The sequence below is a fragment of the Erythranthe guttata genome, chromosome 12 (assembly GCF_056151865.1).
Source record: "Erythranthe guttata isolate IM_541 chromosome 12, IM_541, whole genome shotgun sequence".
Taxonomy (NCBI): Eukaryota; Viridiplantae; Streptophyta; class Magnoliopsida; order Lamiales; family Phrymaceae; genus Erythranthe; species Erythranthe guttata.
Window position 1 is genome coordinate 1,079,983 of NC_142544.1, and position 13,705 is coordinate 1,093,687.

General features: G+C 34.5%; 2 protein-coding genes across 4 annotated transcripts; one reads left to right on the plus strand and one right to left on the minus strand.

The window, feature by feature from the left end:
- On the plus strand, positions 1 to 6,796 carry LOC105961086 (phenylalanine--tRNA ligase beta subunit, cytoplasmic). 3 transcript variants are annotated; one of them, XM_088826217.1, is made up of 20 exons: positions 1 to 1,366; positions 1,446 to 1,523; positions 1,621 to 1,676; positions 1,836 to 1,936; positions 2,169 to 2,298; positions 2,386 to 2,501; positions 2,694 to 2,760; positions 2,988 to 3,029; positions 3,378 to 3,419; positions 3,629 to 3,705; positions 3,907 to 4,033; positions 4,117 to 4,284; positions 4,575 to 4,703; positions 4,808 to 4,909; positions 4,999 to 5,133; positions 5,217 to 5,291; positions 5,853 to 5,960; positions 6,159 to 6,254; positions 6,321 to 6,404; positions 6,514 to 6,796. In XM_088826217.1, exons 5-20 carry the CDS (start codon positions 2,272 to 2,274, stop codon positions 6,580 to 6,582), a joined length of 1,464 nt encoding a protein of 487 aa, XP_088682343.1. In that variant the 5' UTR covers positions 1 to 1,366; positions 1,446 to 1,523; positions 1,621 to 1,676; positions 1,836 to 1,936; positions 2,169 to 2,271; the 3' UTR covers positions 6,583 to 6,796. The 3 variants fall into 3 exon arrangements, with proteins under 3 accessions (XP_088682343.1, XP_088682344.1, XP_088682342.1); XM_088826218.1 differs by lacking the exon at positions 1,446 to 1,523; XM_088826216.1 differs by lacking the exon at positions 1,446 to 1,523 and having other exon boundaries at positions 32 to 127.
- Positions 6,797 to 9,985: 3,189 nt separating this feature from the next.
- Positions 9,986 to 12,272, minus strand: LOC105961129 (small ribosomal subunit protein eS6). The gene is made up of 6 exons (XM_012985370.2): positions 12,144 to 12,272; positions 11,977 to 12,041; positions 11,125 to 11,182; positions 10,930 to 11,038; positions 10,570 to 10,842; positions 9,986 to 10,409 (listed from the first exon to the last, which is right to left on the minus strand). The coding sequence occupies exons 1-6, from the start codon at positions 12,147 to 12,149 to the stop codon at positions 10,171 to 10,173; spliced, it is 750 nt and encodes a 249-aa protein (XP_012840824.1). The 5' UTR covers positions 12,150 to 12,272; the 3' UTR covers positions 9,986 to 10,170.
- Positions 12,273 to 13,705: the final 1,433 nt, after the last annotated feature.

Consider the following 13,705-nt stretch of genomic DNA (forward strand, 5'->3'; position numbering starts at 1 on the left):
AATAAACATTAGAAAACTCCCTGGTCGCACGAAGATCAACTGTGATACGCCACCGCAAAGTCACCAACCATGCCTACCGTTAGCGTTGGCAGAGATCGCCTCTTCAAAGCATTGGGCCGCACCTACAGTTAGTTGATTGATTGATTGATTGATTGTTTGTTTGTTGGTTGAGGGAAAAAAAAAAGAAAAAAAATGGCGCTTTCGTTGATATCCCGGCGATCGAGTTATCGTAATTGGATATCTAATACAGCACAAAAAAAAGCATCAGCATATGGTGTGGAGCCATGGCTGATGATTAAAGACGGTTGCGGTGAAGAAGATGGGGTTGACATGTTTTACAGCGTAGCTGAAAATCAAGGTTTACGTGTGAGAGGAGAAGATGGTGCAGTGGTCGGATCTTCCCACGGGTGGGTAGCTTTGTGCAAGTGGCAGCGCGTGAGAGAAGGCTGCTTTCGTATGTTTCTCCACAATCCTCTCTTTCGTCATTGCGTAAATCTTCCCCGAGTTAAAACATTGTCCAATCCCAATCCCAATCCCAATCCCAATCCCAATCCCAAAATAATATCATCTAAACATGAATTGTACAAACCGAGAAAGGTAATCCTATCAAATGATCAAGCCGGATGGAACAAGAGCTGTCGTGCGATTATGTCATACGGTCCACAAGACAGGCTGGCATACTGCTGCCCGGACTTCAGTAAGAAGTGGATTCACATCGGTGTCAATTACAAGTACGATGATTTTGTGTATTCCAGCAAGCGAGAGAAATTGTTCTGCGTCACCAAGTTTGGCATGTTAGAGAGTTGGGATCTCGAGGACAGGTTTTCTCCTAAAATGAATTGGAATTGGAAGATGACGAGGATGACCGACGATGAAGAAGAGAAGAAATACCTAGTGTTTGCTGAGTTGTCCAATCGGCTTTTTCTTGTGCGGCACAATGCAATTGGTTTTGATGTCGACGAAATAATCGAGACGGAAGGAGAGTTGAGGCGCATGGATGGTACATTGGATGGTATGACGTTCTTCATCGGTTCTACGGGACACGGATTCGTCGTTGAAGGAATGGATCATCACCAAATGAAAAAGATGAATCTTTTGCCGGATTCTATCTATTTCACGGACACAAAGGAACTCGTCAATCCGGATAATAAGTGTAAATTGCCGTATGGATGCATCTTTAATTACAAAAACAAGACATTCTCACCTTGCTACTATCTACCTTATGATATCCAAACCCCCCCTCCGCCGCAACAACCAGTTTGGTTTACCCCATGTCTAGTTATGCCCCGTCATCATTAGAGTGTTATTTTGATTTATGTTGCCTTGATAATCTCTGTATTCAGCCATGCTTCGATTTGTACAATCAGTAAGTTATTGGATTTGGGATTATATATTGCATTTTCTCAGTTGTCAGTCCCATATAATTGATGGAGATTCTGTACCAGTTTATTAGATTGTTAGTATCGAGGATGCTTGGGTTCGGAGAAATTTCTTAATATGATAATGCTTGTCGAAAACCCACAGTTAGTCACTATGACTTCTCTTTGTGCATGTATAACTCCTTCCGATAAGCCGTATCTGATTTTTTGTTTTTTTTCCCCTTATTTTCGCTGCCTATAGCCGAAGAAGAGTTCGACGATTTATGCTTCAAGTTCGGCATTGAGCTCGATGATGTGGTATGTGAAAATTAGTATTTAGATGAATTAATTTGGGACAGACTGGAGTTTGATTTTTTGGAACATCAATTTTCAAGAAATCTACATGTTCATAAAGATTTGTGAAACTCAGAATTTTGGGATTTTGAGAAAATTTTCTTTGGATTAATGTGAAACCAGACAACAGAAAAGGCCATTTTACGAAAAGAGAAGCATTTAGATGAGGAAAAGCCATGTGAAGATGAGGAAGTGATTTATAAAATTGAAGTTCCAGCCAACAGGTAATTCGTTCACTACTTAATATAAATAATCATTTATCCATATGTCGCAAGCTGATGTTAGGTTTGATCGGAATGAGTTACTTTACAATTGTTGGAACTTGGAAAGAAGGCTCATAGTTTGTAAAAGTGGAATAAGTTACTAGATTTTAATAATTAGAATCAGGAGATTTTACCTAGTCTGAAATGTGGTGAATGGGTTGTCTTTTACTGGACTTAAAAATTATAATTGCAGATATGATTTGCTTTGTCTCGAGGGGTTGGCTCAAGCTCTGCGCATATTTGAAGGGCTTGATCCAATACCTACCTATAGTTTGGCAAACATCAGTCAGGAATCTATGCTCAAAATGCATGTTAAATCAGAGGTTTGCACTGCCGAAACCTAGCTGGTGGTATCATCAACTTAGATGCTTATTTTTCCGTTGCTCTAATAGTGGTTTCTCTCACTGCAGACATCAAAGATTCGCCCATATGTCGTGTGTGCTGTTTTAAGAGGTGTTACATTTGATGAAGCTCGATATAATAGCTTCATTGATCTTCAAGATCGGCTTCATCAGAATATCTGCCGGTATTTTTCTGGTTTAATTATAGACTACCTCTTAAATAATTTTTGTCTCTGAGTAAGAATTCATCTTACTAATAATTAGTAATTTATGAAACATTAAGGAAAGTCGTATGGTAAGTTAATTCCATTGAGTGGCTATATTATCGTAGTATTTGAACTTTTTTGGTTTATTTCATTATGCTTGTATCTATGTAGGCGAAGAACCCTTGTTGCTATTGGCACACATGATCTGGATACGATAGAAGGCCCTTTCACATACGAGGTATAGTCCGATGCTTCTTTTTGTTTGTATTATAATTTCAAACACGATATGCAGCTTAAACTTTCCGTTCCCAGTGTTTCTATTACCACATGAAATCAATTTAAGAACCTGGTTTCCAAGCAGAATAATGTTTCTCTTGTTTTCAGCTCATACTATTCTATTCCAAACCTCCAATATATTTTGATTTGAAAGTAAATATTAATAAATTTATGCTGTGTAATTTCCAGGCATTACCACCACCGGAGATAAACTTTATTCCACTGAAACAGGTACCCAAACTTTTATGTTTAGGCCTTTTCTGTAGCCTCTATTTGAGATTGATTCGGTGCTACTATAGGAGTCAACTTCACAATAAGTTTCTCAACTAAAATGTAGTGATGCTGCAAGCAGTTTCTTGTTGCTATGACTAAAACTAATGGCACTATATAGTGTTTGGTATGCACATTTTTCTAACACTTCATACAAGCTTAAATGAAAATGCATCACTTAAAATCTGTCTGTCGAAGAGCCTAAGACTATAGGTGTTATCTTGTGTCTCGTTCATCAACTTTTTACCCAATATCATAAACTTATATTTACAATATCATGCCGAACTTTTGAAATCTGCTATTTTTCAGACGAAGAACTTCAGAGCTGATGAACTAATGCAATTTTACAAGGTGAGTCCTACAATTGATTATACTTCATATGGTTCTTTGTCCTAATTGCCATAAAATTCCTGTCATGTACAGTTGGATCCATTTGTTTATCACTTAATTGTATATGCATTTATTGCTGATATTTTGTGATATATATATATATATATATATATATATATATATATATATATATATATATATATATATATATTCGTAACTTTGTCTTGCAGTCAGATATGAAATTGAAGAAATTCTTGCATATAATTGAGAATTCGCCGGTTTTCCCAGTCATATATGATCGTAGCAGGTAGTATATTTTTTTTTCTGAAATCAGATCTTCACTTTGTCCTAGACTTATACATTACTGTCACCTTAAATATGACCAGGTATTCTCCTGCTCGCTCCAGAAAGTCTTATGTCTATGATACCATGACTTATCATGTTTTCAGATATTGCTAGTGTTATGCTTGATGATAATCTTACAAAACCTATGCATTTTTTTCTGCAGAACTGTTTTGTCATTGCCTCCAATTATTAATGGTGCACATTCCGCCATTAGTTTGAAGACAAAGAATGTCTTCATTGAATGCACTGCCACAGATTTGACAAAAGCCAATATTGTTTTAAACACAATGGTAACAAGGAGAATAGAACCAGTGTTGTAATTCTTGGAATGTGTTTTTTCTTCTTGTTACTCATTGTTTGTGTGTTTATGCAGGTAACCATGTTTTCAGTGTATTGTGAAAGGAAGTTTGAGGTGGAGCCTGTTGAAGTCATATACGATGATGGAAAATCATACATTTCCCCTGATCTGTCTCTTTACCAAATGATGGTGAACTTATCTTACATCAGCAGTACAATTGGAGTCTCTCTGCCAGCCCACGAGGTATCATATCATATTCTGTGTCTTGATTATTGTCAATTATAGCCCCTTTCAAGTTGATGTTTGTGAGTTTCTCCCTTCATTTGCATGGCATCAAGGTATACCAACTGTTGCTCATTATTGTTATATACTTTTCAACAAGTTATATTATATGATACCTCAAGGCTGCATCACTACTTTTGGTGTCTCACTTGGATAAGTTCTTGTACGCTATTCTCTTGCCAGGTGTGGTTTACGTACTCCTGGGCACTCGCACCATAACATTGATAACTAGATTGTGAATTGAATTGCAGGTTGCTCGCTCGTTGAATAAAATGCAACTGCACGCAATGCACTCTGTACTGGAAAATAATGAAACTGGTTTCACTATATCTGTTCCTCCGACAAGAAGTGACATTCTTCATCCTATTGATGTGGCTGAGGTACTTACTGTCTTTGATGTCTTTTTATGTCACAGAAGGTTGTCTTTATTGGCCTGTTTTTGTACTGATGCGCACAAGTATTCTCTTTACCCCCACTTCTCTAGGATTTCGGAATTTCTTATGGCTACAATGAAATCCCCAAAAAAAAAATTCCATCCGTGAAGCCACAGATATTGAATCAGTTCACTGATCTTATTAAAGAGGAGGTAGGTATCGTAGAACCTTATGCATTTCTTGGTTTTGCTGTTCATTTACAGTCTTGATTTTAATCTGAAATTGTATTTTTGCCTTTCAGATTGCCATGGCTGGCTATACTGAGGTCTTATTATTTATATTATGTTCATACAAAGAAAATTTCACCATGCTTAACCGGAAGGATGACAAGTCAACTGCAGTAATAAATGGAAATCCTCGTACTGCAGAGTTTGAGGTTTGGTTGGTTATTCTCATTTTGGAACTGCTTTTCTCTTTTTCTTTATTTTCCTTATGATAATCTTATTTTAACTTTTGCAGGTTTCTCGCACAAGCCTTATGAACGGAATATTGAAAAGTATTGGGCATAGTAAAGACCACCCAAAACCAATTAAAGTATGAGAACATTTACTATTCTTGCTGTTATGGGTTTGTATAATCATTGCAGACTATAAATTGATCTTTTGCTAAACCAATTTAAGATATCAGAAAATTTAATATGCTTGTTGTTTTGTATATAATTAGCTGAACAGATCTCTGTCGCCCGGATTGGCCAAAAATTCCGATGAATAAGAAATCCGATGCTGTTGACTTGTTTATGTTATAATCATGGAAGTAAAGGTCTTGTTAGCTTTGAGTAGGATTTTTCAATTACTGACTATGTTAAGTACTAATTACTTGGTAAGAGAAGTTTTCCTCTGCCCTTTCTTTTACATATTAGCAATCACATAAATTTGAAATTGATCTCACATTTGCCATCATGTCTTGTCTGATACTGTCTCTTTCTTGCATGGCTAATATCAGTTTGTGAAACTGTCTCATTTGTTAGTATACTTGTCTGAGAAAAAAATACTTGATGTTATCATGTGGTTTGGAAATGTTGCCCTGTTGTGCCTTGTCTTTCTGCATTACCTCAGTTCTTCAATTCACATATATATCCATTTTCTTTGGATTTAGATCTTTGAAGTGGGTGATGTGGTGCTATTAGATGAGACGAAAGATGTTGGTGCATCAAATCGTCGCCATCTTGCAGCTGTATATTGTGGGGTTACCTCCGGATTTGAGGTACATATTTGTAACGTTTTAATACACCTAGACAACTCATTTACAATATGCTTTTATTGCATGTAGTTTTAAGATAGGTCCTATGTGATGATGGTCTGCATGTTACATCTTTGTAAAGATTTCAACATCTCGATTTCAATTAAAAAGACTTGGGTGTTTAACATGAAGTAATTGTGATTGATATTGTTGTTTTTTCAGCTGATACACGGTCTTGTGGATAGAGTAATGGAAGTGACTGGAAATCCATTTGTATCACCTGGGGATAAAACAGGCTACTACATACTCAGTTCAAATGTACGTTTTATATTTTAGCTTTTGAAAGCGAACTGTATTGTATCATCACTGTATGCATGTCTGCAGGAGCCCGAGTTTCTTCCAGGTAGACAAGCAAGCATCATATACAAAGGAAAGCAAGTTGGCACTTTTGGAATCGTGCACCCACAGGTAGCCATATCAACTCTTTTTTTTTTTTTTGTGATTTTCAGTTTATAATTTACTCCTTTGGGTTGGTTACTCACCATACATATGTTATATATCATGTTTGTGATCTCAGGTGTTGGATAATTTTGGCATTCCAGACCCATGCTCCTATATGGAAGTCGACATCGAGAGTTTCTTGTGAAAACACCAAAAACCCCCCCTATTCATTCATCTAGAGAAAAATACCATTTAAAATTCCTACTCCCGTCCTCTTTTGTCGTATTTAATCTCAGTTATTTATTTGAATGAAGAAAGTAAATACCATACAAATCTTGTTTCTGCTTTGCTTTAGCACTTGGATGTGAACAATAGTTTTTTTCTCCTCTTTTCCAAATATTCACTGTTCGGGACACAAAGAATACCCCTCTATATATATACATACACAAGTCTGAATACTCGTCACGACATTCTTAACTATGATTGATCTTTATGAAATACTTTGGAATGTTCTCAGTATAGAATCTCAAACTACATATACAGATACCTCGCAGAAATATCAAAATTCTATAATAACAATATACAATTTTGGTGTCACCCCTAAAACATGCATCCCATTAGTATGGGGGGCAACAAATGAACTCAACACAATCAGCCATAGACAGCTTCATCAACATTCAACATCAACAACCTGGAAGATCCAACATAACTATACGAGGAACCATCGCTTGGCCTTGGAATATACGCACGCTGACATATATCTCGTATTGAGGCCGAGCGAATTTGGTGAAACTAAATACGCACCGTCAGATCTTTGGGAAGACATATTCCTCAAATCCACAGAGCTTCGAGTTGTACTCACATTATTAGCCTGAGCCTGAAGAGAAGCAGAATTGTGGTTATAAGATGATTCCCCAATTTGTAAGGCTGATGAAGAAACTGACAGCAATGGTGTCGATTACTTCACCGTTACTTGTTCAAACGGTAATTAACTAAATGGACAAGATGAAATTTAATGTAATTGAATACCATGGAAAATAAATGCTTAATAACGTAAACTGTAATACCATAAATAAGATGAACCTTATAAGAATATCATAGTTATTCAAGATTGATAATTTTGGTCAAATATTAACCATATAATTTCATGATTTACTTTCATCAATTAATACAATAAATTGCAGTTTCCTTAACATTATTTTATTAACTTATTTAGGATGTTAAAGTTGAGTATAAATCATCTTGATCCTAACCCATTCACCTCATTCTTCCTTCACACATTTTGTTATAATTGCATCAAACCACGGTACTTACCTAATATTTTATTTTTTCGTCTTAATGTTTTGCAATTGTATTTTATTTTTCTTAAATTTTCGGCATGTTCATCCGAAACATGTCATTTGTTGTTTATTGTTTATTATTTTATCTATTGAAATATATACAAATATATAGGCTATGTTTGTTAACGTTTTCAAATTCTTTTCACAATTTCCCCAAAATGAAAATTATCTTTCTACACTATTTTCAAAAACTTTCCCCAAAACAAATTCAAATATTTCTCTCTCTAACAAACATGATTTGACCGCTACAGTGAAAATTGTCTTCACTAAAATACAAAATCAAATCACTTTATCTTTTAAATTCTTCTTCCAAAATACCTTTTCCCAACACATTTCAGACATGATTTAATTTGCTACAGTACAAATTCTTCTAACTCATGTTTTTGTTTTTGTTTTTTGAAAATCGATGGATGGTGTCTATGTCATATGCGGCGACATCGGCAAGGGAGAAGTCATGTGACGTTGTATAGCCTGCAAATATATGATCCATATTTATTGTATGGATGTATTTTTACAAAATTTTACTTATGTTTTTCCATCTTTTGATTATACTTGCGATGATTGTAAACTTTATTTCGACAAAGAAAATGTTAAGGTTACTGAAGTTGAGCATATAATAAAAACAAAGTAATTCGAGTATTTATTGATTTATAATAGAGATTCATATATACTTTATTCAATGTATTTGAATAAATTTTATTTTATATTTATAGCGTTATGTAACAATAAATTTGTTAGTTCATTAACATTCAAATTATTTGTCTTTCTTTAATTTCTTTCCCCGTGTATTATTATGTTTTTACATGTACTTTCATTATTTCCTATAATGAATTTTTTTATGGAGCTAATTGCATACAACCCCCTGTGTAATTTCATATTGCCTAAAAAGTCCTCCTGTTAAAAATATTAGCGACGACCCCCCTATATTATATTTTATGAAGCACACTGCCCCCTTAGATGAAAATTTGTTGTTGACTCATGTAAAATAACAAAACTACCCTCAACTTAAATTAAGGAAAATAATCCCCCAGACCAATTTTCTTCATCTCTTTCATTCCATTCCTTCTCAGATTCACAAAACTCACCGTTGAGGAAGAGATCAGAAGAAGAGGACGGTTTATGAAATGCATTGTCACAAGTTTCCCGATAAAATCCATAAAATACCCAGCAACACGGACACTCGCACACAAACACAAAGCAACGAATACAAAAGCAACGGAAAAAAAAAAATTCGTCTTATCAGCAGCGCCGCCGTGGTGAATTCCAACCGCGGCGGGGAATGCGGCGGCGACAGCTGCTCTAACGGGACCTTGGTGCCAAAGAGAATGGAGGTAAATCACCTCGTCTCTGAGCCTTTAATTTGCAGATCCATTGGAGAAGAATGAAATGAAGTTGTTTTATTGTTAAAGGGGTCAAGATTTGGAGGCTTTTTTTGATAATCCGACGAAGAGATTGTCCACAGGGTTTTAGATTGAAGAGAGGGTCTTTTTGAAACTAGCAGGGACTGGATTGAAAATTTTGGAAACTTCTTTTTAGGCTTATGAAAATTCCGAGGTGAATCAACAATTTTCAGAAATTTTCAGTTGAAGGGTATTTATGTCTTTTCATGCCAAAAATACACCTCCAATCTCACAAACCGCGAGTGTATCGCACGTCAAGCTCGTAGGGTCCTTATTGCATTTGACTAATTTTCATAGGGGGGTTTGTGCTAATTTTTTTAACACAGGGGGTTTTTCAGCAATTCGAGATTACACAAGGGTGGTTCTTGCAAAAAACCCTTTTTTTATGTTTATTTAAACGGGGCAATTTGCTGTAGGTCTCTCCATATTATAATTTATGTGTATAAATCCAAGTCAAAGTTTCCATATTTTAATAAATTAATAATATATATCAAATCAAATCCCAAAAAATCTCTTTATCAAAACAAATTCTCAAACATCTCTCTTCCAAATATTAACTAATAAATTAAATTAATTCGTTAAAAAAAATATACTATTTATTTTAAAATAATTAGAAGTTTAAATTGGATTAAAACAATAAAATAATTAGAAGTTTAAGTTGGATTAAAACAATTAGAAATTTAAGTTGGATATGCAGTGAGGATTATTCATTTTCTGGAGTGAGGGTTTGAACAGCAGCAGCACAGAGGAGGTGTTGGTAGTGACAAAGCAATCAAAAGTTCAAATGACGCGCATCTGTGTAACATTGGCTTGGATCGAAACTAAGGTTAATAACAAAATGTATACATATTAAGCTAACAAACATCAATTAAAACAAACACCATTCCAAAATCTTAATAGAAAAAAAAAACAAGAACAGCTAAAGAAAGAACAATTCAAAGAACATCCTTTTACAACTTCGAAAAATGTCAAAAATGTCATATCATTTTAGAAAGAAAAAAAACAACAAAATATTCAAATTGCAGCATAAAAAGATATATAGTACTTAAAAACTTAAGCAACAATGGATGGTTTAGAAGCAGTAGAGAGTCGAGATCTTTTCTTAGCCAAACTCTCGCTACGTTTTTCCCTCTGTTCTTTCAAACGACTTGCAAGAAGCTTCTGGTAATCAATAGCCTCGGATTGAGCCTTGGCGATTCTCTTCTTCTTGTCTGCGATTCTAGCTCTCTTCCTCTGCAATGTAAGTGGAGTGACCAGCCTCTGAATCTTCGGTGCTTTGCTTATTTTCTTGCCTGATAAATCGGAACATAAATAAAATTAAGTAAACCAAGACATATACAAATTGAGTTACATATAACCGAGACACTTTTTTTTGAAACGGAGGCAGCAATAAAATGAAATACTGAAAACCCAATTCATTATTGTTATTTAATTGGTGAGTTCGAAACTAACCAGACTTGTTGGTGAATGTACGGCGGTAAGTGTTGACGTATTTCCTGACATCATCATCCTTGGAGAGGTTGAAGAGCTTGCGAATCTTCGAAGCCCTCTTTGGACCACGCATCCTAGGTTTCTCGACATCGGTCAAACCTGGGAGATCGTTGTCTCCCTTTTTCACAATCACCAAATTCAAAACAGAGAGGTCAGGGCTTACGATGCACCCTCGAACGGACTTCCTCCTTCGCTCTCCGTTTCTCCTTCCGTACCCTCGGAAACACGGGGTACCTATTTTTTTATTTTAAAACACATGGAGTTGACAAAAGTGAAAAATAAAATCGGAAACTAAAATAAAAGGGTTGAAATTATAGGAACCTCGGTGGAGCAAGAGCCTGACACGGCCAGGTGTCAAGACACCCTGCTTCATGGGGAAGCCTTGCTTGTCGCACCCTCCCATAATCTTGAAAACGTAGCCCTTGAATTCCTGAAATAATAATTAATTGAAATTATGTTGTTAAAGGATAATGGTTGTAAATATTAAATAATTGACTTGGTGGGAGACGAGCATACCTCGCCCAATGCATCTCCGTTGACTTCCTGGGAGATCCTCTTATCCCAGAATACCCGACTGAAATCAAAAGAAGCAAAGGATATACAATTAAACCTCTATAAATTAATAGAGTCAGGACTAGGGAAAATTCTATTAATTTAGCAAATCATTAAATTATCGAGTTAATAGTTTAACATGTTTTCAACGAGTCGGGACCAAGAGAAACTATTATTTAATCGAGGTTATTAATTTATCGAGGTTCTACTATTGTATCATTAGACATGCTATGTTCTCATTATGGAACGACAACGTCGATGCTGGATGCAGTAGACTGCATCTGGTTAATGGTAATAAAAAGACAAAGGGAAACTAAAAATATTGAACAAACGAAATGATACGATGAATGATTGATCCTCTTTGAAGAGGGAATATAATTTAGTAAATGAACACATGTCTTACATTTTCAAATTCTATGAACGAATTGTGGTCGAGTAATTAGGGGAAAAAAATTCAATTAACCTTGAACAGTGGCTAAACTATCTGCAAACTAAGCTGATTTACCAAACACAATTCCATTTCAAACAATAATCGATATCTGTATATATACATATATATATATATATATATATATATATATATATATATATATATATGTAAAGTAAATATTCAACCAAGGAACAGCTGGAAATGAATTACCCAGTACAATCGAACACTATTTCACGATCAAAAAAATAAAAAATAAATAATCGTCTATTGGACAGCTAGAAATGAATTAGCCAAAAACGTGTAAATGATCAAACAGCAGATGAATCAATAGCGACAAAATAAAGAAAAGAATAATTAAATAAGAACGAAAGACAATTATTACATACAGTTTCAGGTCATCGTCAATTTCGAGCTTTTTTTGACAGCCGGTGGTCGGATTAGCAATGTTGAACTGCAAAAAACAAACAAAAACCAAAATCAATCAGATAAATTTGTGCATATAATAAATCAGAACATTTTATAAATTTCATGGTTGTTAGTGAGTGAGAATTACCTTCATCTTCTTCGAAGTGGAGGATCGAACACAGAGAGAATGCCGCTCTTTGCTAGGGTTTGGACGTCCAACTGAGGTTTGAAGAAATTCTCAAATATATATATCTGTTACGGACCGGGCCTTGTTTTGTTTTGGGCCGGACTTACTAGCCTGGCTAAGATCAATTTTATACTTTAGATATATGAATTTTATATTTTATAAATATAAAAAGATCAATTTTAAATAAATAAAAATGAGTAAGAGAAAATAAGATCAATTTTAAATAAATAAACATGAGTAAGAGAAAATACTAGGGCTTCTCTAGAACGTTACATACTTTCTATAAAATATAACATGTTACATACTTTCTATAAAATAATTTAGAGTATTCTAGAAATTTATTCCCAATACTAAGATTAAATTGGCACTCATGATTTATTTTGAAGGCGAAGGTTGCACTCTTCATTTAGACCCTATAAAAAGAAAACAAGTTTGGTAAAATTAATTTACGGAATTAAGTTGAATTAAAAAGTTAATTCAATCAAAATCAACTAGTTTACAATCAAGAGTTTGTGTGTTATCAATTTTATTTTATCGTTACCATTGTTAAACTCTCGATATAGTAAAATTTATTATCAGTTTCATAGAAGATTCTCCGTATATTTAATTTGGATATATAGATAGACGATAAATATGTGAAATGTGAAACTAGCACTTGAACAAAATGTGAAACACTAGTGTTTGTCGCAGATGTGAAAAACAATTTCATAAATGAAACTATTATTGTCGAGAAATTAAAAAATCTTCTATGTGGAGCGATTGCAAAGAGGCGATCTCTAGCTTCTTCTGACAACCAATGGTTCGGTTGGGCAATCACTCCCGCTTCTTCTGACAACCAGTGGTCCGGTTGGGCAATCACTTTCTTATTTTTATTGTTTTAAAAAAAAATTGGTTATATAATGTAAAAGTAGTAATAATTATTTCTTGTTTTCATTATTATTTAATGTTAAAATAGTCGAAGGGGAGGACCGAACAGAGGCCGCTCTTTGCTAGGGTTTACGTCGAATGGGGGGTTTGAAGAAATTTTTTGCAGTGTAATAAATTTATATGTGTTACGGGCCGGGCCCTCTTGTTTTGTTTTGGGCCAGACTTACTAACATGGGCTAAGATCAATTTTATTTTTTTGGGCCGGGCTTACTACCATGGGCTAAGATCAATTTTATATTTAGATGAGTAGTATTAGTTTATACATATGAATATTGAAAGATGAATTTTATACTTATTTTATAAATATTGAAAGATCAATTTTAAATAAATAAAAATGACTAAGAGAAAATACTAGGGCTTCTCTAGAACGTTACATACTTTCTATAATATTAGTATGAGTCAGTATTCTTATCATTATAATTATCATTATTAGTATTCGAATTCATATTTGTCTTGGCGTATTAGCATTAACATTAATCTTAATATTAGTATTAGTATTAGTGGTATTATTATTAATATCAGGAGTAAACTGCAAATACTACCCCTGTGTTATCTCGAAATAGCAAAAACCCCCCTGTGATAAATAAACTAGCAAA

Excerpts from the sequence above, each read along its gene's own strand:
- LOC105961086 (XM_088826216.1), top strand. The coding sequence starts at position 70 with ATGCCTACCGTTAGCGTTGGCAGAGATCGCCTCTTCAAAGCATTGGGC. Across the intron at positions 128-1,620 it reads AGCATTGGGCCGCACCTACA|CCGAAGAAGAGTTCGACGAT; the intron begins GTTAGTTGATTG and ends CGCTGCCTATAG. Across the intron at positions 5,292-5,852 it reads ACCACCCAAAACCAATTAAA|ATCTTTGAAGTGGGTGATGT; the intron begins GTATGAGAACAT and ends CTTTGGATTTAG.
- LOC105961129 (XM_012985370.2), bottom strand. Across the intron at positions 10,843-10,929 it reads CAGGCTCTTGCTCCACCGAG|GTACCCCGTGTTTCCGAGGG; the intron begins GTTCCTATAATT and ends ATAAAAAAATAG. Across the intron at positions 10,410-10,569 it reads TACATTCACCAACAAGTCTG|GCAAGAAAATAAGCAAAGCA; the intron begins GTTAGTTTCGAA and ends CCGATTTATCAG.